General features: G+C 40.5%; 1 protein-coding gene across 2 annotated transcripts in view; it reads right to left on the minus strand.

Annotated features, from left to right (window-relative positions):
- The window catches only part of LOC146646108 (protein jagged-2-like), a 51,759-nt gene extending 44,254 nt beyond the window's left edge, over nt 1–7,505 (minus strand). For both annotated transcript variants that reach the window (XM_085392476.1, XM_085392475.1), the window contains exons 1-2: nt 7,165–7,505; nt 5,870–6,193 (exon numbers count right to left, since the gene is read on the minus strand). In XM_085392476.1, the coding sequence (XP_085248602.1) occupies nt 5,870–6,193; nt 7,165–7,236 (396 nt within the window). In that variant the 5' untranslated portion in view covers nt 7,237–7,505. The remainder of the gene's footprint in view (nt 1–5,869; nt 6,194–7,164) is intronic.
- Nucleotides 7,506–25,464: the final 17,959 nt, after the last annotated feature.

Genomic DNA, 25,464 nt, shown 5'->3' on the forward strand with positions numbered 1-25,464 from the left:
TCAGAAATACAATCAAACTTTATTTAAAAAGCAGACACTAGCTTTCTAAATTCCTTCTCTCCTGTAAACTGTGTTAACGTGAAATGCAAGGAGAATACTTCAGTAAGCTGACACCAGAATTCTGGCTTTGTGACCACACTGCCCACCTGTAACACCAGGTAGTCAGCTTCATGTGCTTTTGCATCATGTGTCTTTTCATTCAGCTTCCCTAACCAGACCAACCCTACACCTCTGTCCCTTTGGGCTTCACATCCTCCTAACCAATACCCAAACCTAATCAACCATAAAAGTATCAGCAAACAGGAAAGAGCTCCCTGATGGAAGAGACAGAGACTGCGCCAAGGACGCACTCGGCAAATGAGCCAAACGAGCCTACCGCTGGCAGTGGCAGCATCGAGGACACAACCAAGGAAGGCAGCAACTCGCTGTCATCCAACATTACACTTTGTGATTGCTCACTGATACTCCTCCGAGAGACGTGATCTTACACGACGTGTGCTGTAATCATAGCCTGCTTTCCTAATGCAATTCGCTAAAACATTTATCCGAGGAGGAGGAGGGGGAGCAGGAGGTCTCTGAACAACAGCTGTTCCACCTCTGTCCCTTAGCTCCACCAGGCTGAGGGCGGGGAGGGGGTATTCTGGCAAAAGATGGGGCAGGCAGGAGGGGGGGAAAAAAAGCGGGCTATGAAACTGAAGGAGTACTCACCCTAGATCCCTGATTTACTCACAGAGGGGTGAGAGAAGGACAGCAGCTCTAAAAATACCCCCATAAGGAGAGAGGGAGAAGGAGATGGAGGGCCGGAGGAAGGTTTGGGTACGAGTGGAGCGGCAGAGAAGGAATAAGAGAAGAAGTAAATGTTTGTTTTTGCTTCAGTCACTATAAAAAAAAAACAACTAAAAGAAAGCAACATCTTAAAAGACCGCATCCTAAAAATACACCTCCCTTGTGGCAAAACCTCAGAATTTTGAAAGGGGGCCCATTCTTCCCTTCTACCTCCCTTTGCCCCATCATCACTACTTCCTTCATTCTATCGACCAATCCCTCCCCCCCTCTCTTCTCTAATGAAAGAACATGTCATTGAAGGCCCCAAAAGCCAGAGGGGTTAAAATGAAGGAGAAATGATTGGCAAAGGAAGAGAGGGCAGAACAATGTCCTTTTTTTGCAGCTAATTTATGTCAGGACCAGTGGCCCAGATACAGAGGTCAGCCAATGGAGTCTACTATAGCAGCACCACAGGCTACAGGCCACAGCCTCATACATGTGTTCATCCTTTTGACAACAAATTTTACACGCATACGACACATATTTGGGATCTTAAACAGAGTTTTCCTCGAAAATAAAACTAATCCCAGGTGAGAAAAGGCTACATAACTACATTAATATGTTTTAGAAATAGAGTTTTCATCACTTTGCAAAAACTGACTGAAGAAGGTAGGACAGTAGTTCCATGAAATTGATGCTGCAAAAAGGTTTACCAATATCAATACCAACCCTGGTATTGGTATCGGATCAATACTTTGTTTCTCTCCTCTGAGTTCACTATTGTGTTACCAAACCTCAAACATGCACTATAAAGACTGTCTGAACCCTTTTGTGTTGACTGTCATGTCTATTTTATTCATAGCATTTTGCTATAATCATTTAGTTTATTCTCCTCACCGGTTGAGTCATTTCCATCACTTCTAAGTGTCCGACAAGATTTGGGAAACAAGGCCAAAGTTTACACAGTAATCATTCAGGTGTTCCTGATCTGGAGGTTTGAGATGACTGAAGTTGTGGTGCACGTGCTGTAACTGTCTTTAACCAGGAATCTGAATATTTATAACTTTCAAGCTGAAAGAAACAGTTGCTTAGAGTCGGTATTATCTGGGATATCACAAACGGTTACATGCAATGGCCTCTCTTTTTCTTTTTAGCTGCTTTTCTCTCCTGATTATTATTTTAAATGATGTCTGTCTGTGGATTTTACAGTGTTGCCGGGTAGAAAGAAGACACTCAAAGACATCATTTTTGATTCCAGGCATCTTTTCTTTCTTTTTTTTTCAATTATCTTACATTACATGATTAATCAGTTACTCCCAAATAATCAACATGATGACGCTGTACATATAAAACCAGCTCACTCAACACTGTTAACTTTATGGAGCACTGCTTTAAAATGTGAAATGCTATTTATTTCTAACTATTTGTTTTACAAGCCTTCAACTGCTGCGACTTTGACATCCTCATCAGAAGAAGCTGCTGAATGCTGATACCCTCCTTCTTTATGCTGCTCTCTCACACACACAACACACACACACACACACACACACACACACACACACACACACACACACCTCTATCTGCTGTCTGTCAGATAGCAGAAAACAGCAACCCCACACATGACGAGTGAAACAATGACCCAATAATGGGTAGAGCATGAACCTGAGAGGCGGCGAGGTAAAGGCATCCCCCAGCCCCGATTGACCGGAGGATGTTCACTTGTTTGAGTAGAAGGTGACACTGATATCCACCGCCTGTGTCACACACAACTTAGTGGTAACCGAATCTGCCTGCAAGGCCCCAACTTACTACTTCCATCTTCCCCTCTGCTGACAGCTGACCATGGGGAGTGATGAATGGGAAGGTCTTGCTGCCAACCCAAGCACACAAAGAACCCGATATGTACATTTTGACATGAACAGATGCATGGGGACTCATCCCCCCCCCCCCCCCCCCCCACACACACACACACAGTCATTCATAAAAGTAATTTCATGTTTTTATTTTTTCTTGCAAAATATTATTTTTGAATTCTACCAAACACCCACCACATGATCCTAAAAGTTCAAAGCTATGTATTAACGTAAATCTTTTAAAAATCAAAAAGATTAGGTACACCGTTGTACACTGAAAAACTGCAACAGTAATCTGCTGACAGATGAAACGGATACCGCTGACTAGAGCTGGGCGATATGAGATTTTTTCATATCACGATATGTTTTTTTCATTTCAGTCGATAACGATATCTATCACGATATAAGCCAAATAACTATATTTGTAAGATTTAAATGTGCCGTTGCTCACAAGTAAAATGTGAAATAATCAGCAGCTTGTTTTGATTTAAATATTTATTTCTCATAATAAGTTCAACAGGGTAGATGTACTTAAGGAACATGAGACTTTTTCAGATAGATAAAGGCAAATATTGCAAACTACACAAAAGGCAGCCGCTAAAGCGTTTAAGTTTCAAAATAGAACAAACGAAACAGACTAAATTGTCAATTCCACTTAGAAACAAAATATTAATTCTAAAAATAAATCTTAGTTTGTTTTACAGAAGAACAGACAAAACTGACTAACTTTTGTCAATATCAAATAAACTGAGAACTAAAAGGAAATTCTCAATCTCTCCTTGTTGTATAGCTGAGCTTTTCAAACAGTTTTAACAGTTACTTTAGTCTGACAAAAGCCGAATGACGAATTAGCGCTTCCATTCAGAGACTGAGGCTACGTCCACACGTACACGGGTATTTTTGAAAACGGAGATTTTCCGTTTTCTTTTTAAAAAATAATCCCGTCCACACATAAAGGTAGAAATGAAGGAAAACGCTGCTATGAACATGCCAAAGCAGCAGGTGGCGCTAGATTCCTAACCGTGCAGAAATGTTGGCCAATCAGAAGTCTAGAAGCCTCGGTGGGAAAAAGTAAACAAAGCTGGGGCATAGAAGCAGAACCGAGTCGTATGTGTGGAGGGACAGTAACTGTGTGTATATGTAAGCATTTAAACACTGCAGAGAGTAGAATTAACAGTAACAGTCTTGTAGAAATTCATTTCACCGAAACAATAACGTGGTGCACAGTGTGACGCATGCACCAGTTTATTGTATTTCCAGACTTGCTTTCGGCACAATTTACAGTGCACGCTACTCTGTTTTTTGTCAGACTTGAAATAGCCGAAATACCTTCACACTACGGAACTTCTTTGGCTCTTCCGTTCGACAATCTCTCCGGCATTGGAACCATCATCTGTTTTCTCTTCGGTCACGCTCAGTTGATTTTTCTAGTCGGCACACTCATTTCCTCCATTACCCGCTGGCTGCTTCCCAAACAAACACACGTGCGGCTTGGCACTTGTGCTGTACGTAACAAGTCACGCGACGTGACGCTGCGGCTGTGATTGGTTCGGCTCTGCACTACTTAATTTGGATTGGCTGACCTTTTTTTTTTTTTTTTTTTTTTTAAGAGGACAAGAGCGGCGAGGTCTATCGCGATAGTTTAATTTCTCTATCGAGTAAAAGTTATATCGCGATACATATCGTTATCGTTCTATCGCCCAGCTCTACCGCTGACCGTTTTGTTACAATGAAATGTTCTGCTGGAAAATCTTGGGTCTTGTGTGGATGCCACCCACCGAAAAGCAGCTCCATCCTGTAGGACAGTGCACCGGGCCACACCTCAAAAACTCCTCAGAACAACCAAAGAAAGTTCAAATCAAACACAGACTACAGATCCCATTTCCCAGTGGAATAAGTCTGATGCACACCTGGGAACCCAGAGAAGTCCTCTGCCACAGGACATCCCAGCACCCTATCACGCCCCTCTATCATCATTTATCCATGACTTCATGGGTCAGACCTGAGATATTTTTAACAAAATAAAATGCAAAAAAATGTTATAAAGTGATTTTTTTTGAGTAAAGGAATCTACCAGTGTTTCCACTAAGAAGTCAACCGTTTTTTGTGCATTTGTTTTGAGTGTTTATTTATTAGTTTTTCTAACTGTGCTAAATCATAAAATAGTTAGGAATTGGGAATGTAAATAAATGTTTGCTCAATCATTAAAAGATTTATCACTTTCCCTTCCTTGGCTAATTGATTACTGGACTAATCACCTCCCTTAATATCGTGTGATTATCCCTGCCTTCATGCTCTGGTGATCAATTTTAACCTTGATCCTCTTCTCCAGATTGTCTCACAGTGACTGATGACTCTTGTTTGGACAGCTCACTCAGCTGTTTTGTGGGAACAAAACCTGTAAACTCCACCAAAACATCATTTCAAACAGTAAACCTCCCTGATGCAGATCTGTGGGTGTAACAGCAGTGTTTTGTTTTTTTTAACAAAACTCTGATTGCCAGCTCTGATCCACTTTCCCACGCTGTGCCTCCAAATAAGGAGCAGGGGCAGGTTTTGATTGGCTCTCCATTCTGTTTGGATTAGATAATAAGTTACCTGCCACTTCTTAATCAGCACTGAAAATCCTTACATAACCCCCCCCCCCCCCCCCCCCCCCCCCCCCCCTTTCCTTTCATTTAAACACACAAGCCACACAAACAGCAGCTTGTTTGGTATCTCATCGAACTGAGACACCACTCCACCACTATGCGTAAAGTCTTGCGTCCTGCGCTCACCAGGTGGTTTTGGCTTTATCAGAAGCACGCGGACATTTCCTGCAAAGTTCCCAGAGAAGAGCGTGATCTACCCCGTGACTTGACTGAATCACTGATGATGTGAAGAGTCCAAAAGTTGCCAAAACTTCGGATAGAATGAGTGGCAAGCAGAGATTCAGACAAGGAGCGACTTGTTGCAGAGAACTGTGCCAAACTGATGCGCGCTGCACTTTGCGTGAGCCAGGGTTTAGCCTCAATACGTGACAGCATCCAATTTTACATTTATATTTTATTTTTGGCAAATAAAATGACATATTAGTAAACTTGCGTCCACCTGCGCGTCCTAAATGGCCATTTCAACGAACATAGTGTTTTACGCGTTCTTTTAAGAGAAATCGGAATGTTACAGCAAAAAAACCCAAAACAAAACAAAAATTTAAAAAGCGCAATTATCACATAAACGTGGCAAATTTCCATCAAACAAGGTCCACTTACCGGCCACGCGAACTGGAAGGGAATCTTGATCTTCCCGACATCGTTGTTCCGGTTCTGTCCCGTTTTCTGTCCGCCTTTGAACTGAAAAGTATTCCCACCGATAACCTGTGTAGTTTCCGTGCCGTAGGTGCACGGTCCATTAGTCGTGACCTCCGTTTGGTATTCCTTTAAGCACACTCTTAAGTAGGTGTCACACTCGTCCTCGCCGCAGTGGCCTTCCGCCGCGCTCTTCTCGTCGTCGCAACAATCGCCGTTGTTTAGCAGACCTTTGGGGTTTTCCACCGAAATCAACTGCAGCTCGAAGTAACCGGTGGCCCGAGACACCTGAGGAGAACAAGGCAGTGTGAAAAAAAATGCCTAAGATGGTAGCAGCATCTCTCTGTAACAGGTAATTAAAATAATAATAATAGTAATTTAAACCTTACATTTAGTCAGTTTATTGTTTCTATCAGTGATTCATGCAGGTATACAAAGTGTTGCATGACCCTCGGTTAAATAACCATCGCCGCCCTTACGAGAAATGTCACTGATTCAGTGAAAGCTCTCCACAAAACTGCACGCGGACATTCCAGGTGGAAACAAGTGGATGTGGGGAGAAAACACGACCTGGGCTCATGTGTTTGCAGCGCAGTCACTCTGCACAGACGCTACTGTACATTTTTGGCACGTTTCAGCTTCGGGACCTAGCATTCCCAGTTTAGCTCACTCTGCAGATCAGTCTGCAGTCCTGCTTTACAAACACATCCACCTTGAAAACCCATCCAGTCTGAGTTAAAAGTCAAAATCACCTAAAGTGAAAAGACAAGCAAACCATTAAAAGATTTAGAGGCGCTTGCTGCTGATAACAGCAGTAGAGGGATTCTCTGTGCAGGTGAGGGTGCACTGCTAACATGTGAAGACACTTAACGATCTTTTTTTTCTTAGAGTAACCAAACTTTCAAGAGCGGGCGCGCATTAACGCACTCGGTGCGGATGGCAGTCATTCGGCGCCTGGATGAGAACAAATTTGCGGATGTCTGCTGTTACACGCGCAATTATGACACAGCAGAGAATTTTGGCAAATCTAATTTGTCTCCCGAAATTCCAGAACACGTGATTCAGGAGGCAATTCAATTAAGAATGGAATTTATTCCGAGCCCCCCACAAGAACCCCCCCCCCCCCCCCCCCCCCAAAAAAAAAACAAGCAACCACACACAACAAACCCCCAACAACAGCATTAATAATAATAATAATCAGAACTTCAGAGCAACAAAATCATCATTTGCCTCGGAGCTGAAAGATATAAAGTTCTCACCTCAGCCCGCAGCGTCAGGAGAAGACACACTAAGAGGAAGAAGCGCTGCAGTTTCCCCAGATTAGTCCACATGTCTCCGGCTGCTCGGTGTTGGTTACCATTAGGGAAAAGCGAAAATATGGATGTCTCAATGAGTCAAAAAATAATAATGAATGAGGCAAAAAAGCAGAATCCTCTTCCTCCTTCTATCCAATACATGCACGGCTGCTGCTCCTCCCCGGGATGCCCGCGGCTCTGGAGGAGGAAAAGCGCACTGGTGCTGCTGCTGTTTGGTCCACGGACTCACAACAAGACGCACAAACTCCAATTCCCTCCGCCGCTCGATGCACTGAGCAGCAGGGACTAGAAGCAGCGTGCGTCTCTCTGCCCAAAGCCGGAGCTCTCTTTGACGGCCAGCCCAGCGGACCAATCGCAGCCCCGTTAGCGTGGAACGTCGGTGTAGAGAGCCAATGAAGAGAGGGGCGGGAAAAAGGGAGGACAGCTGATAGATTTATTATTGACGTTTTCTCACACTTTACCTCGAATTGGGCATTTTTAAGGCTCTTAGCAAAAAATCAAATCAATTAAAACAAAATTCAAACAAAAGTTTCTCTGTATGTTTCTCTATATGAAATTGTCACGATAAAAATGTGACAGAAAAAATGTACAGAGAAACTTTTGCTTTTATTCTTATAATTCACATGCTGTAAACGATAGCCATAAATAATCAGTGAAGACATGCACAGCGCAGTTCATGCTGATTGCGCCACGAGCTGCTCCTCACTGACTTGCAGCCTGAGGAAACAGGGCTGTTAGCGCCCTCTACTGACTCCCGAGACTGATGCACTGTAAATTTACACCTTTGTTGTCTTATGTTTTCTGACGTGCTGCATGAGTGCCTACACTAAATGACTCCTGCCAATGCAGTCAATGCATGTCAGGCTTAAAGCAACTCCTTAAGCAGCATGAAGAGTTTAATGTGTAAGATGAAAGAGGATCCCACCTACTGTTTGTGTCATTTTCTGCATCCACAGTTTCACACTGTCCCATCTCATATTTTTTTAAAAACTAATTCTAGAGAAATGTCTGCATTGTTATCTTGGTGCTCCAAATCTCCATTATCTGTGCACATTGTATGCTGAGAATATTAAAACCGTCAATTTTTTGCACATCATTGGTCCCTACTGTTTACCTGCTGGGTACTTTTCTTCTTTGTTCCATTTGGGGCTTCTTGTATGTTTCTGGACCTGCCGCTGTGTGTGTATATCTCTCTCTCTCTCTCTCTCTCTCTCTCTCTATATATATATATATATATATATATATATATATATATATATATATAGATATATAGATAGATAGATAGATAGATAGATAGATAGATAGATAGATAGATAGATAGATAGATAGATAGATAGATAGATAGATATGGATAGATATATTTATTTAAATGGCTTAAAGTTCTAGAGATGAATCCATGCAAGAATGGCTTGAAAACTTTTCAATCACAATTTCAGTTCAGTTTTATTCATACAGCACCAATTCACAATGCCAGTTGCCACCAGGCTCTATATACTGTAAGATAAAGACCCAGCAATAATACAGAGAAAACCCCAATCACCAGACGACCTCCTAAGAGCAAGCACTTGGTGACAGTGGGAAGGAAAAACTCCCTTTTAACAGGAAGAAACCTCCGGCAGATCCAGGCTCAGGGAGGGGCGGGGCCATCTGCTGTAACAAAAACACAAACAAACAACCACAAACAATAAAAGATGACATGCATTAAAAACACAAATAGAAACAGAAAACACAAAGATTCCAGTTTATATAAAGGGAGTAAATGCCTGGTAACCGCAGTCTACAACAGCAACAGGCCTGAGAATTTACACATCAGGCTGAGCTCTTTCATACACCTGAAAGGGTGGAGAATCACTGGGGGCCATACACACATGACTGGATTGCTGATGATGTAATATATTTGGAAATCGTACCATGTTGCTAAATCAAAATGATGGCACTTTCTCTGGAACTGACGGAAATTTCGAAATTTGGAAAAACCATAAAAGACACCTGCAAGCCTCTCAGCACAATGGTGCTCTGTACAATGGAGCCTGGAGCCTCTTCTTAAATCTACTTATTTTGATAGCCTGGACTAATGGGGGAATATACCTCCATGCTTTCAAACAATATCACAGTCCCAAACAATGTCTTCTGTCTGCCAGACCAGAAGAACACATAAAGTGAAATGAAATGTATTATGATGAAAGATGAGGGCGGTGAATGGACCCGTAAAGCCCTCAGTGTTCAACAAGACAAGTGTTACCTCATTATGTACCAACAACCAAACAACATAAAGGAATATTTTAGTAGTAATTACTATGAATTTATCTCAAAACCTTTAGATTTCAAAAATAAAATGTTTATCTTTATGGAAAACATTATCTGTCCCTGAGACTTATATTTATTGCTGCTTCTCAGCTGTCTAAACCTTCAATAGACATCTATCCATCTTCTTGCCTCCAAATGCAGATTTTTTTCTTTTGTCAGTAATTCTAAGCAAAAGCACGTCATATATGTAGTTTTAGAAATGGTTTTATAGGACATTTCGGAAAATAGGACCAAACAACCATTGGGGATATTGTCAAGTTAGTGGATTTGTTGTTTGCTGACAATTTGTTAGATATAGCTATATTTCCATCTGCACCTAGTGATCCAAAGAATGGCCAGTATTACCATTGCTTCTGTAAACTAAGGCAAGTGGTTTTTTTTTTTGTTGTTGTCTTTTTTTTAAGTAATTATTTAAATTGGTTTAGAGAAATTGTTCATTATTGATTTTCTTCTTACCCCATGAATTGTTCTTTTCTGAGAAATATAAGGTCAATTTTGGCATGTCCGGTGATTTCCTGTCTGGAAGGCTTCATTTAACAACTTCAGGTCTTTGGGCATGTGCAAAAACCTTGTTAATCTGTTACTTCCAGCATGCCGAGAAGATTTCCTGCTGCTTACGTAATTGACCCAGTGGGTTTCATTCGGACAAACAGTGTGAATCTGCATTGTCTCAGACAGAAGTCTGTGGCAGAGTGTAATAAGACGGCTGTTTCTCTTCACACAGATCTTCCTGCTTCAGACTGAGCTCATGCAGATAGTAAATCAGTCCTGAAGGCTGGTCAGTCAGTTGCAGGATAGAGTCCAACAGGTGGCCACTGACACTCTGCAGCAGATGTTTCCTCCCAGGGAGGCAGGTGCAAACACACACACACGCACACACACACACACACACACACACACACACACACACACACACACACACACGCACGCACGCACGCACGCACGCACGCACGCACGACATTTGTGCAAACTTGTGCATGTATGACTCATTGATATGCCTGCGCACAAATAGAGACGTCTTTTGTTCATCTCTTTACAACATCAGCGGCAATGAGGAAATTCCTAGGAAATATTTAAAATGCAGTTTCAAGGCTGATTAGTTACTGACATTACAATTGGACATTTATTCAGTGTCATATTGCAACAATGTATTGTACTTGCATCTGGATAGCCATTTTCTACTCTTACTAACCACTGGAAGTTCTTTATACTACAAGTATTCTGGACACTTCAAACACCAATTTCTAAGCACTAATTAAAATAACAGGTGTGTCTTTGGACTGTAGGAGGGAGCTGAAGTACCTGGAAGAAACCTGTGCAGACACAGGGAGAACATGGAAATTCCTGGAAACTATTCAACAGTGAGTGTGGTGCAATGGATATAGTTGTATGACATGTTAGTATTTCCATTTTCTGTATTTGTTTCATCTCCCTCCATCAGTTTTAATAACTGCTCAGTATTGAAATGCTAGGTCTCAAAGAAGGTTTCAAAAGTTCAGTAACTTGTAGCAAGAACACAAGATAAAAAAGTATGAAGCTCAGAATTAAAAATTTCAAATTAAACTTTGAAGCATTAACAATAAAAGCACTGATACTGACACTAGACGTGTCGAGGGTTACGTACGCAACCAGAACCACTACCAACAAAGCAATCCAAGCAAATCATTAGATACAGACATGAAGACTGGGCTTTAACCTCAAACACATTTCTGGTTTCAGGTGTTGCCAACTGATATTCAGTCCAAGTCTTCCAGCTGAAAGCCAAGCCATCATTAGACAATAGATGGTGGTTTAGAGATTGCATTTCGGTAATCCATGGGACTGTTTACCTGGATGCCACCCAGGCTGGATTGGTCATGACTGGTCAATACAGTTCTGACAATAAGAGGATGCAAAGACAAACAAAACATCTAATGCCAAAACTATTCTCCTGTGCAAAACATAAATGGACTGGTTCTTGTATAGCAAACTTGCCTCATTGCTTTGTGTCTAACATTCACACGCATTCATACTCGGATGCATTGGAGAGCAACATGGGGTTGGCATGCACACTGGTCTGCTCTACCAGTCACAGCCAGCTCTGTATTCTCAGTTTTCTGTTCTTACTCTTCTATTACTATTTTTTTATTCTTACCTGATAGAAGAAGAAGAAGGCACTTGTTGTTATCTTCTCCTGCTTTAGCCACTGTCCTTCAAGCTTAATGTGTTGTACATTCACAGATGATCAAAACCATAAATAATGACTAGATGATCACTGGCTCCAAGTTATGTGACATATTTGAGCACTTCCTTTCTCATTTGTGTTGCAGGTCATTGAAGGACTCTTCCTGGCGAGCTATGTGTTCTGGTGTGGTGTAGACCAGATGTTTCTGGTACCTCTGTTGCTGTTTGAAAGGCAACATGCTTTAGGTGGTGAGCTCTCAGATAGGGATGGCTACTTTTTACCAAACTCTGAATACTTCCACACACAGCTTGTTACATTTTTTTGTAAAACAATTGTGTGTCTCATTTGAAAAATCCTTTGATTTATGCTTTTAACTTAGTTTTAAAATTGTCTGATTCATAAAACATGCGTACATTCATAGCTTTGCTAAAAACATTTTTAGCTTAGTAGTCATTGACAAAAAAATTTCTTTTTTGTTTTTATGATTTTCTTGAGCAAAAAAACACAATTCCCTTACCTGGAAGTCATTTTCAGTGCCTTCTGGAAAAACAGCTTTGGGTTCTACATTCTTGAAAATGTATTATGATAGGGTCTATCTTACAATATAAAGTGCCTTGAGGCAACTAGCACTTGGCTCTATATAAATAAAATTGAATTGAACTGAACTGAAAATCTGCTACATTTATTTGGTGAGTCCTGTTGCATTGTTTATACAGCTCATGCAGAGCTCACCACAGGCTTGCCACAATGCAAAACCCTATACAATGAGAAGGATTACGTGTTACAGTACCTCAAGTCCAGAATGATTAGAGATAAGATCACATGTCAGCAGTTTATAAAACTGATCTTAAGCTTGTTTTATAAATGAGATTACTGATCAGCATCACTCTACTCGGTAATGCCCTCTGTGCTTTTATTTATTAGCTTAGCTTACTACAATTTTATATTGACAAGAGGGCAAGTTGGACTAGATTAACTGTACATTTTTGAAAACATATCTTAAATTTCAAAATTCTAAATTCTAACACAAGTGGCAGCCAAAGGTGGTCAAACTATATATATTTTTTAAAACACATATGAAGCGACTGAAGATGACACAACTGATATGCGTATGCTCTTTTTGTCTACCTTTAATGGAAAGGTGCCAGTTTTAGTTACAATTTTTAAAAAGCTGATTCAGTTTTTGTATTTAGGAGTCACAAGTTTGAAGGGAAAGAAATTCAGCTGGAGATAAAGACTCGTCTCACATTGCTGGGGCCTCTAATGCGAAACAAAGACTAAACATGAGCCCTGCTGAAATCTGTACAAACCTATCTGATGTGACCTGTTGTGTAGATATGACTCTGCTTTAACAAGCACCGTACCAAATCAAACAATATTCAGAGATTCAACTCTTGGGGACAAAAAATGTTTAAAATAGTTTGGATGGATGGATGTAAAATGTAAATTTAAAAAAAAAAACGAATGAAAAATGAGGTTATTATGAATTTAATGGCATCAACACAAAAGTTGAAACAGGCTCATGTTTACCACTGTGTAGCATCCCCTCTTCTTTTAATAACAATCCATAAATATCTGGGAGCTGAAAAGACCACATGCTGGATTTTTGGGAGAGGAATGTTGTCTTATTGTTGTCTGATACAGGATTCTTGTGTTGTTCTGAGTTCTGAGTCTTCTCTGTTTTGTTTTTTCCAAACATGTAGGTACCTCAGCATTGATGGTGCCCTTCCAGATGTCCAAGATGCCATAGATGCACCCTAGGTCATGCAGACTTTAGGACTGAATCCAGAGGACATTGTGTCCGTTTGTCCATAAAAATTTTCACATTTCGATTTGTCTGACCACAGAACAGTTTCCACCGTTTCCTCAGTCTATTTTAAACAAGCCTTACATTTGTGTTTCTGGATAATCTTTACATACAGCTTCTTCATTGTACAGCAACTGTTCATAAACAATGATTTTGTGAAAGGTTCCTGAGCTCGTGCAGTGATTTCCATGAAAGAATCATGTCTCTTTTTAATGCAGTGCTGTGATGACATATAAAGGCCAAAGATTCTGGGCATTAAATGTTGATTTTTGACCTTTCTCCCTTGTGAACAGAGATTTCTCTAGATTTTCTGAATTTTGTAATGTAATGTATGTGAATGTAAAGCAGATGATGAAATATTGACAGTCGTCACAATTTTATGTTGACAAACATTTTTCTGAAATTGCTCCACAGTTTGTTGACAGTTCTCTGCAGACCGGTGAAGCTCTCCCCATTTTATTTCTGAGAAACTCTGCTTCTGTAAAATGATCTCTTTATAACCAACCATGTTACTGATCTGATACCAGTTCACCTAATTAGTGGCAAAATGGTTCTCCGGTAGTTTCCTTTAAAAATGACCTTAAGATCATACATTTAAGCTTTAAAAGAAAAGGTCAGCTTCTGAGTTTAAAATATGTTTAGGTTCACCGTGTTGTTTATGTCATGTCAGCTATTATATTTATATGTAATGCACTATTTTACAAGTTTAGATCTGCAGGTGTGTCTCTGATTCTCACACATTCCTTCACATTAATCACACCTAGTGATTAAAGTAATCATTCCTCTGATTACTGTATTTTGCGATCTGAGTGGACATGAAGTACTATTATCCCTCTGTCATTGTTGGAAGCCCTGAGTCAGCTCTGCAGGTGAGTGTGGTGCAGCATGTACCTACGTGCAAAGGAGTCAGTGATTTTAACTCCTTTTCATTTTGTGCTGTTTCATTTAGAGGTTCACATCATCTTCTGTCCTAATATATACATACATACTAGGGGTGCAACGATACACAAAATTCACGGTTCGGTTCGGTTCGATACTTTGGTGTCACGGTTCGATATTTTTTCGATACAAAAAATGTTCATGCATTTTTAATTTGTCATTTATTAAAATTATAAATATATATTTTAACTCAAAAGTACAGTTTTTAAATTTAACCCTAACCCTTGTGCGTGTTTTTTATTTTGACAGCGAATGCGCACCTGCGGACCACTTATGTGCAGCCCTGGTTATTTAGCTCGTCATATTGCAGCCACAGAAATTATTTTGTCCATGAAACCATAAAGCTGCACTTTCTTTTTGCCTTATAGTCTGATTTGTCATAACTTCTCCGTTTTGTGGTAAGCTTTTCTTTGGCTGTCACTTCTTCACCCTGACCTGTCTTATTTGGCTCAGCAGAACTAAAATATATATCCTGCTGCTTTTACACACGGACTCACATAAGCTCAGCGATTCTCTGCGCGATCAACCTCTCACATGTTTAAGCTTGCTGCAGGAGATTTCACTTGTCATGTTTGCATAGTAAGCTAACGATTAATAAGACGATGTCAGAGGAATTGGTGCACAAATTATCATCACTCACCAATCAGTGCTGTCGCTCTCTATACACAGTTCGCACGATTGCAAAGTGAAAGCAAAAAAACAAGCGCAAATTCAAACGCGACTTCAATATGTCACATATTGACAGTGGCTCACCGATGCCAATGACATAATTACCCAGCTACATTTCTGAAAGAATGCAAAAGCATTGACATATATTTTTCCTACAATAGCCCGACGGGCAGGGCAGAGATAGATTTTGGTAGCCCGACTGAAAAAATCGCTAGCTCCGGGACGTCGGGCTAGCGATATTGCAAGCCCTGTATCTGATTGAGGAATCACTCATCTTTGGAAAAGAGAGTTTATTACAGAGAAATGTCTCTTTCCAAAATAAAAGCTATACTATCCGCTTCTTCTGGGCTATATTCTCAGCAGCATAAGGAGAATCATGTGCTAACAGCTGTCTAAATGACTCGGCTAAAGTTAGTAGCATGCTTGTTGTTTTTGTCTTTGCACTAGGATGATGTCGGCGTAAATGTGCAGTCATATTCGTTGTGTTCCCACTAGTGCTTTCAGGTTAATCTCGTTGAAATGACCTTAACGCCACAACACGACAAATCTCCGTTAACGAGCTACCGCCGATCGCCCCGTGCATGGGGCTAGACGGCCAACACGTTAACGAGCTAACTGCGCTAACACACTAGTTCACACCAATGTAATTGAGCATTGCATGGCACATCCAACATACTGTTTTACTTTAGTCCATGACTCGCTTACCTTCAGGGTCATACGTCACATGAAAACCAAAATAATTCCAAACGCCAGATCTGAATGAGGTTCAATTTGCCTGTTACAAGGAGAGCTTAACTTCTGTCTCGCTAGCTTGCCCTGCGCTCTTCCTTCTGACTATGCTGTCTGTGTTGAGCGCTCAGTGGATCTGCGCTGGACAGTGCAGCCTAGGCGGAGTAGTCGAACACAGATTCACTGAGCGCTCAACACAGACAGCATCGTCAGAAGGAAAATTGATAAAATAAATTACAAATGTTGTATTGTTCGATACATATGCGTACCGAACCGAAAGCACTGTATCGAACAGTTCAATATCGATACGAATATCGTTGCACCCCTAATACATACCATGCAGTTTAACAAGTCTACCACTTTTAGGTAGACTTGTTAAACTGCTCATTAATGCAAACATTCGATCAACCAATCAGAAGACAGCAGCTCAGTGCATTAGGCCCAAGTTCAAAGTAAGTATCAGAATGGGGGAGAGAGGTGAGAAAATAACTGAATGATTGTTGGTGCCATATGGGCTGATCTCTAGTGTTTATAGAGAATGGTCTGAAAAGGAGAAAACATCCAGTGAGGGCATTTCTCTGGATGAAAATACCTTGTTGATCTCAGAGGTCGGACAAGAATGGCCTGACTGCTTCAACCTGATAGGAAGGCGACAGTAACTCACATAACCAGTCATTATAACCCAGGCATACAGAATAACACATCAAACCATAAAGGATGTGGGATAAACCAGGAGAAGACCACACTGGGTACCAATCCTGTAAACTAAGAACAGGAAAGTGAGGCTACAATTTAGAATTAGAGAGAATTTGGCAAAAACATGTAACCAAAATCTCTGATAAATGTACCAACCCAGTATTAGCAAGGACTATGTAATAAAGTGTCTGGCAAGTGTATATACTGTTGATTTGATAAATGAATACTAAACATAATATGTACCAACAAAATAACAAAATGGTTTTAATGTAATTGTGAATAAATGGGACCCGCAGAGTTTACCGTTCCCAAAAACATCACATTACATTCATTGTGGTAGTTATATGATGGGTTTTTGTGTGTGTGTGTGTGTGTGTGCTTTCTCCAAAACTTATAATTTTTTGTGGAAATATTCAAAGTTCTGGACATTTCTTATCATATCACCACAAATACTCATCAAACTGAAAGAGCAAATGTTGGAGGACGCCTTGTTCTCAAGAAAAAACCAAAACACAATCTAATCTGGAGCCTGATATTCTGGATCGAGGGTCTCAGTTCATGCATGGTGTAGATGGAATTTTGAGCCGTGGTATGCAGTCTCAGACTGCTCCAGTTTTAAACAGCTGCTGGGAGTAATTGCTTTTTAGCAGAACCTCTTCCTACTATCCCCACTATCCCTAGTCACTTCCACGTAACCAGTTACTGTCTACTGCTTTAGATGGACCACGGATTAAAGATAAAAGCAAAGTAATCTGTGTTGATTATGTTTTTCAGTATTCACACTAACATGCAAATGTTTAGCTCAGTGGGTGAGCTATTTCCCATATGCAGAGAGGAGTGGCCTGGGTTCGAGTCCTACACTCCATCCTTTGCTCTGAGCATCTTGGGGTAGGTGGGGTGACTGTAGCTCATGAGGTAGAGCAGGACATCTACTATTTGGAAGGTGCGTGGTTTTATTGGAAGAGATACTAACCCAGAGTTGCTCTCCAATGCATCCATTGGAGTGTAAATGTGTGTAAAACTTTGATGAAAGCTATACATAAGAACCAGTCCATTTACCATCTATCTTCACTGCTCCATTATCAAATAAAGGCAAAAAATGCCCAAACAATAACTACTTACTAGTATAACTAATACGTCTAATATTGTTTTGTTTTTGTTTTTTTACAGCAAAAGGACTCCTTGTTCAAACCTTTTGATCAGCCAGGACCTTTCCGTGTGGAGCTGTTCTCCTTGTGCCTGTGTAGGTTTCTTCTTGGCACTAAAGTCCAAAGATACGCAAGTTAGGTTAGCTGGTGATTCCAAACAGGCCGTGGGCATGGAAGTAAGAATTTCTGATTGTCTGCCTTTCTGTAGTCACCTAATGCCAATTGGGATAAGAGCCACTATGCTGCAATCATATGAGTAGTTTAGAAAATGGGTGGATGGAGGGACATGATTGGAAGAGCTGGGATCAATAAGGAGGAGGGAAAATATGTGTGGAGTTACGAGCACTACCAGTGACACAAAGAAAAAGAGAGAATAAAAAAGTCAGCAGAAACTATCACGAAAGCTATCAGCCTCCTGGTTTCAGATGGCTAATGCTAACATGGTGCCTACCTAGATAAAAGAGCACTGAGAAGGCAATTACTTTAACTGAAAGAAACCAGGCCTGCTCTAAACCACATCCCAACCACAAGCAGCAGAGTTTGTCTAAATGTGTCTGATAAGGTGATGGTGTCAAGGCACGTGCTATTGGAACTTATCGCAAAGGCAAAAACAATACGAAGAGACGACTGTGAGAAGCTGTTTTGTAAGATATACATGCGCCCTTTAGTCTGCCTAGTACACACAGTCTCACAGCCACTCAATTTCTACTAGTGCTAGCCAAGCTGACAAACTGTATTGGAACAAGTGTAGTCCACTTACTTTAAGGCAATCATCAACGATGCTCACGCCATCTTCTAGAGTTACTCTTTATTGCAACGTTACCAGCGCTGCTGGTACTACTGCAACAGTGCACAGTGTCAACAACAGCTGGACTGGTGGCAGCAAGTGCACACGCTCCAAACAGGTCAGCTGAGGTACAGATGAACTAAATCCCACTAACGGTTGTGTATGCAGGTAGACAATTGTACGATACTATATCTTATCAAAGCAGCTCAAAGGCGAGCTTCTGACTCAGTACACAGAAGTCAAGGTGAGAGAGCGATGTGAGTCACTTGTTGACTTTAGAATAGCAACAGGTCTAGAAATGGGGCTGAGAACCATGACATAAATGAATGTTTCAGTGAAAAAAAATAAAGGCTTTTTTTAAACTTGTGAGCACAAGAGAAGAACACACAGACCTCCCTTTGCCAAGCTATAAATCTCACTTCTTCATTTATTTGTTATGTTGCGAAACGTCAGCTGGCACAAGCCTCAGAAACATACAATGTGTATTCAACAAGCTCTGCTGATGAATCACTCACACCAGTGAAATTTTATCTCTTTTGTCCAGGCATTCTTTTTCTTTCCCAATCTGTCTTTTCAGTCCTCATATATATTTTCTTCTTCTGTGTCTTTGCGAGCCTTCCATTTCACGTTCTTCTTCTTCTCTCTCTTTTTTAATACGACCGCCAGGCTACTGTTTTTTCAGGGACCGTGTTGAAAATCAAAGACTAATTTGTTTTTCAGGAAGGACTATACCCAGAAAACACAATCGCTTTCACCTTCACCTTCACCCGCAGCCTCAGCACACAATGTCGAATACAACTGCACACAAACAGGCCGAGGGCTGAGAGAGCTGCCATGGAAACGTTTACAAGTCCCATCCTGAAGAATGCAAACAGAACTGAGTGGAGCTCTTATCTGACAAAAGAGTAAACTTTAGACAGTCTTGTTGCTGCTTGCCTGTGCTGTGTTTCGACTACAATACGGCACACTGGAGGATCATTTTCTCCGACTGGAGGACTGATGCAGGTTTTTTCAATCCTCATAACCCAGCAACATATAAAAAATTCATTTGTGTTTACAGGCGGCTTGTGAGATGGGGAATTTCACTCACACACTCAGCGCCTTGTTTAAAGGCTTGTGAACTTCGCAATGATTATTGTTTAGGGAGTTCTGCGTGTAACTGATTCACCCTCAAGTTCCCAGCAGGGATTCTGATTTGTGATGCTTATTCCCAAAGCAGCGACTATCCCCATGACAGATCGCTGCTGTCATCGCAGGGATGGGCTGAACCTCAAAGGGTCAAACAGAAGCTGTGAGATGTTTGGAGAGACAGAGTTCATATGTCACCAGTTCCCAGGTTATGCAAGGGAGGTTATCAGGCAGCATGAGAAGAGCATGTCATACTTAGATGTGGATCCAGTCCAGCTGATTGTTGTCAGCCTTGGTGGGAAAACACAACATAAACACATGAAGGGTGTTTGTACCGCTTCTGTGTGTGTGTGTGTGTGTGTGTGTGTGTGTGTGTGTGTGTGTGTGTGTGTGTGTGTGTGTGTGTGCTGATGCAGATCTCAGCAAACCTGAGTTACCTGACAAAAACCATTGAACCCACATTTCACGTCTGAAAACAAACAATTAAACCAATTACAGTCGGCTTCAGGTGACAGTGCAAAAATGTTCTGTATGTGTTCATCAGCACATGTCGATCCTTGGAAGTTTGAGGTTCCCACAGGAAAGATGACACTGTAAACAGGAGGCAAACATACCAAGATGGTTGTTGAGAAAAACTGACAAATAAATCTTTGGTAAACAAAAAATAAATAAATAAATAAATTATAACCGCTTCATCATCTAACATTGACTATATTCAATGCCAGATAAGATTCTGAGATGTTTAGCAGGTGCATTGTGGTACTTTTATTGAGCTTACATGGTTTATCTAGGTGTTTCACACAGTAGTGCAGCGGCTTGGCCTCATGGAAAAAAGTCACCCTGATCATGGTTTCTGATCAGCTGGGTACTTTCTTTATATCTTGGGCCTCTTGTGACTCCAGTTGATCAAATCTTCATATTAAATCCATTTTTATTCTAAGTTGGCCATCAGTAAATCCCTAGTTTCAGAGGTTAAAGTATAGGCTGGAACAATTACCATTCTGGTACCATCAGTTAATGAGTTATTAAATCTGATTCAATTTTATTCAATTCAATTTTATTTATATAGCGTCAAGTCCTCTTAAGACATCTCTGGACAAGCACTTGACTCCCTTTTTACAGGAAGAAACCTCCGGAAGAAGGAGGATTAGGGAGTAGCAGCCACCTGCCTTGACTGGTAAACCTTTAGGTGCCACAAGAGGCCGGCTCCACAAACTCCAGTGTTCAAATGTTTGCCTTCACAGAATTTAAAAACAACTTACAGCCTAGTATAGAAAACAGTTTCAGCCCTTTCATAACTACTCTGAGTATTTGATATATAGTTACATTACATATTACGTTGCAGGTGTGGCCACATTGACAGATGTCTCTGTCATCTGTCATTTGACATCTGCTAGGCCTCGCCCACCACTTCAAGCCACTTGAGCCTTTTGGAGCATTTTTAGCCAGTTATGTGACAAATATTATATCTTGCTGTGCATTAAAGACAGTTCAAAAACAGTTTGTTTCAGTACTGGTGAGTGAAATTCAGACGTTTCATTAATCTGTTGATTAATACTAAATTGCCAGTATGTGTTGCACCTGTACTGTTTGCGAGTGGAGCTTGCTAATCAAGATAATTGAAATTAGCTAAGAAGCATTAATTAGCATTAAATGAGCACGCCATCCTTTAATCCATAAAGTAAATTTTCCTCCTTTAAGTAACTTTCATTAATGACCCTGCCTCAACAAAGTAAATCCACTCTTTCTTTTTATTCCTGTCATGCTATGGACATGCAGATGTCCATAAAGTTGCTTTGCCATGTTCATCTTCACCATCTAGCTAGTGTTACAAAAAAGTGTCAATGAACACATTTTTTGTTTATTTTGTGTAGCAGGGACACATATCAAGCTAACTTTGCACAATCCATTTTGATTCTGAAAACAGACGATTTTATACATGAAGATGTTTTAGTGTTCGTTTGCATCTGACTGAAGGTACACACAGAAGCTAGCTGCACCCAGGCAACTAGAATTTGGCTTGAACTCAGTTAAAAATAAGACTTGTGGCATTGCAATGATTACAAGATAATGGTCTTAATTGTTAAGTTTTGCCAAAGTCCTTCTAGAACAGTTATTAAAAAATGATATTAAATTAAGTTTAATTTCATTGGTTACGTAAAAACTCCATCGAATCGACAGTCCACTCTGATTTAAAGAGAGGAAAAAAAGCATTTCCTAATATTTCATCTAAACCTTTTTTCCCCAAAGCTAATACTCTCACCATATCTGCTTATGTGGAAATCTCCTACAAATATCATTTCAGTATTGCTCGAGTGCCATGACTCCTGCTTATTATGTCTCCAGTCGCATCTTTTATTACACAAAAAATGTTTTGTTAAAGCACACTATTGGCTATAGTGGCGAGTCAAAAAAGCACAGAACAACAGCAATAATCACAATATTAAACTATAATTTCACTTAGCAGACAGGTGTTAAATGTGAGTCTGAATGGTTGCCTGTGTCTCTGTGTGAGCCCTGCATCCAGGGTGTACCCCGTCTCTCACCCTGTGATAGCTTGGACAGGCTCCAGCCCCTCGATGACCCTGATAAAGATAAGCACAAGAGAATGGATGGATGGCTGGATAGATAGAAAGAAATAAAATGTGTGCATTGGTGCAGTAATGTTTGGACAAACTCTGTAGCAGCACCGCTTGCATGCTCATTTTCAGCATTACTGTAACCTAAATCTGCTATATTTTCATAAAAGTCATGGCCTAAATATTAAAATGACACTTGGAGGTTTATAAGACAGGGTCAAAAAAGCAGAAACAACCTTTGACCTTTGTTCCTTCTCTCACCTCTGTGCTTTAAGGACTCACACCTTCAGAGGAAAAACTGTTTGATCACCTGACAGCTCGCTGACAGGCCAAAGCCCACTCTCCACCAACGGTGATGTCAAGCCTACAAATGCACTTATCTCTCCCTTACAAGTGAACTGTTGGAACAAGCATTCCAAATAGAGCAGTAGGCATCACGTCGTCCTTCTCCGGATACATTCCTCGTACGCATTAAACTAGGAAGATGAGTCACTTTTTGGGCTGAGCGGGCTGATTCACAGCTTCCAGTTTTGCATTACTCTAACTGCTTACTCTGGTAGGAGAGTGTTTGAAAATGTGACTTCACTTTGATCTGTTTGATATTCACTGAGATACACAGAAATTAACTTATATTGTTTGGCATACTTCAACCTTTTCCCTTCCTTAAGAAACAATATAATCAGTGGGATTGTTTATAGATTCAGCTTTCACAGGTTCAACACTGGCTTCTTTCCTTGAGTTAAATGCGCTTTTTTTATGCTTTTAATTTTAGGTCAGTGTCTAGTGGCTTAACAGTCAAAAAATACTCAGGTACAACATCTGTACTGAAAATGCCCCAAAAATAAACTAAAAAAGCCTCAAGAACTATTGAGGTAGACCAAGTCTGGCTCCTTGTAAGCAAGAAATATGAAGAAATGAGGCGTGGCTCAAGAATTTTGCAGAGGATCATATGCCTTTTAAACCAAAGAACCCTTAGCCTGATCAACAATAGGCTAGAATGAGGTGGAAGTTTTTAGTCTTTGCCCTGTGTTTGCTGCTGCATGATGATAAAAGGAGTTGATCGTCACAGCTCCAGTGACATCAGACACACATTTTGGATTATAGCAGCTGCACCTGCTCCCACACTGATCTCAGCTCAGAGGAACTGCATCTGACCACCAGAAAACCACCTGCTTATCTCCCACCTGTCCTGTCTGTGTAGGTGTGTGCTTGTGTGCGACAGGAGGCAGAGACAGGCATGTGCTGATGGGGGTCGTGGTCTTGTGTTTGTGTGAAGGTATGCTGGAGGATGTGTGAACATTTTTATGCATGTTAGAGGAGGATTGTATGTGCAAATGAGTGTCTTCTGGGGTGTGTTTACGGTCAATTCAAGATGAAATATTTGTGGTTTTCAGGAGAGTTATCAGAGTTCTGCAGAATGATGCTGTTCCCTGGAAAAAACCACAAAAAACCCACAAAGACACATGCCTTGGAGCACATGGAGATTCCTGCATCCGTACTCTGTTGGATTCTGATTTCAAACTTTAATATCTCAAACCACACCAGTAAAAAACATACGGCTATAAATTCTGACGTCTATTGAACCACAGATGTGACGAGCAACTCCTGTAATGCTATCAGAAATGTAATTGAACCAGAGGTATGAAAGCGCAAACTGAGGCAGTGTCAAGTTCTTTTAAGTTTATGAGATGATGATCTTTACATACCTTCTGGATAACATAAGCAGCATGTGCAAGCAAACCAATGGCAACAAAAAAAAGAGGACTATAAGTATAAGCAGTGTAGTTTCCATCAAACGGTAGCTGAGCTCATTCAAAAAAGTAGAACCACAGCTCCTTGTTTCTTGTGATGATAAGACAGTTGGTCCACTTAGTGGAATTTTGTAACCATTAAAAGTGTTGAACAGTCGAATAGCTTCAGAAACTAAATTTTTTCCTGACTAAGAACAGTTGAGGACCCTCAACTGGATGTTCATTTGGGGGAATGGATGTGTGGATGAGTTTTAATTTAGTTCTAGCTAAACTCTCTACAGAGGTGCAGGAAAACACAGCTACTTGAAGTAGCTGTGTTTGAAAAACAACCATTAGGGCAGAGAACTATTCTCAGCTTTGAGGCAAGCAACTGAGAATAGGATAAAAGACTTCCTTGCAAGGCTTGCTGCCACAGACCTTGACTCAGATAAGCTGGATGAAAGTTTATATACATCAACTCAAAGGAAATAAATTCGATATTATGCAACTTTTTCTTCACTTTAAGACACAAAGTACATTCAATTCCATTTTTTTATATAGTGCCAATTCAGTGGCCTCAAGGCACTTTATCTTGTAAGGTAAAGTCGTAAAGTTGTAAGGTAAAGTCCATAAAATGTTAGAAAGAAACCCCAAGAATCATATAAGCTCTTGGCGACAGTGGGAAGGAAAAACTACCTTTTAATAGGAAGCCTCCAAACCATGCATAATGGGGGCTATAAATCGGTCTTTATAAGATTGTCATTAATGGGATCTTTTCTTTCATTATGTTTTATATAGTCCAGCCACTATAGGTTTTAAACTGGTGGTCTCTCTCCTTGCTGCATGCTGGTAGAGCACTAAAGCACTGACCTCAACACTAAAATCTCTCAGCGAGGCCAGAACTGCAAAACAGGTCTCTGTCATCTTACACAGCAGTATATGGGTCCCAGTTCCCACACCCAGCTCCATGTAAACATCTCATTAGACTCTGAAGGGTGGAAAGCCCTCAGCCATAAAAGAAAAGAACAAACCAGGAGTATCGTACCCTCCCCACAGACAGTGTCAATTAGACCCCTGTTTAAGAATGGGTGACTGGAGGTGCTGCAGGTTCTGTGAAGCTACACAAATTTATACCTTTTAAAGATCAAGGAGCTTCCTGAACTGCAAACGGTTATCTCAGTATGAGAAAATCTTACTTGCTTAACAAATGGAAAGAGTTTGTGACTTGATATAGCTGATGACTGTGCTATATCATTGTTTCTTACTGCTTAGTAAACATGTCTTTTTCTTAACAGAATACCAGTATTTAGATGTATGACTACAACTTATATGTTCAAACCAAAAGAACAATCTAATTTCAACAAAGCCAAGATAACATACAATTAAAGAAAAAGTATTGCTGCTATAAATAGGTTTGCCAGGACACACACAATTCATGTTAAAACTAGCAAACTCCAGCTACTCTAAAAGCCAGTGTGTCTGTCTCTTTATGAAGGAAATATTTTTTATTTTCCTCATTTTTTCCTTAATGTTATTTTTTTTTTACAATTATCCTGAAAT

The sequence above is a fragment of the Rhamphochromis longiceps genome, linkage group LG19 (assembly GCF_057381845.1).
Source record: "Rhamphochromis longiceps isolate RC_006_pf linkage group LG19, R_longiceps_female_GT1.1, whole genome shotgun sequence".
In the NCBI taxonomy this organism is placed as follows: domain Eukaryota; kingdom Metazoa; phylum Chordata; class Actinopteri; order Cichliformes; family Cichlidae; genus Rhamphochromis; species Rhamphochromis longiceps.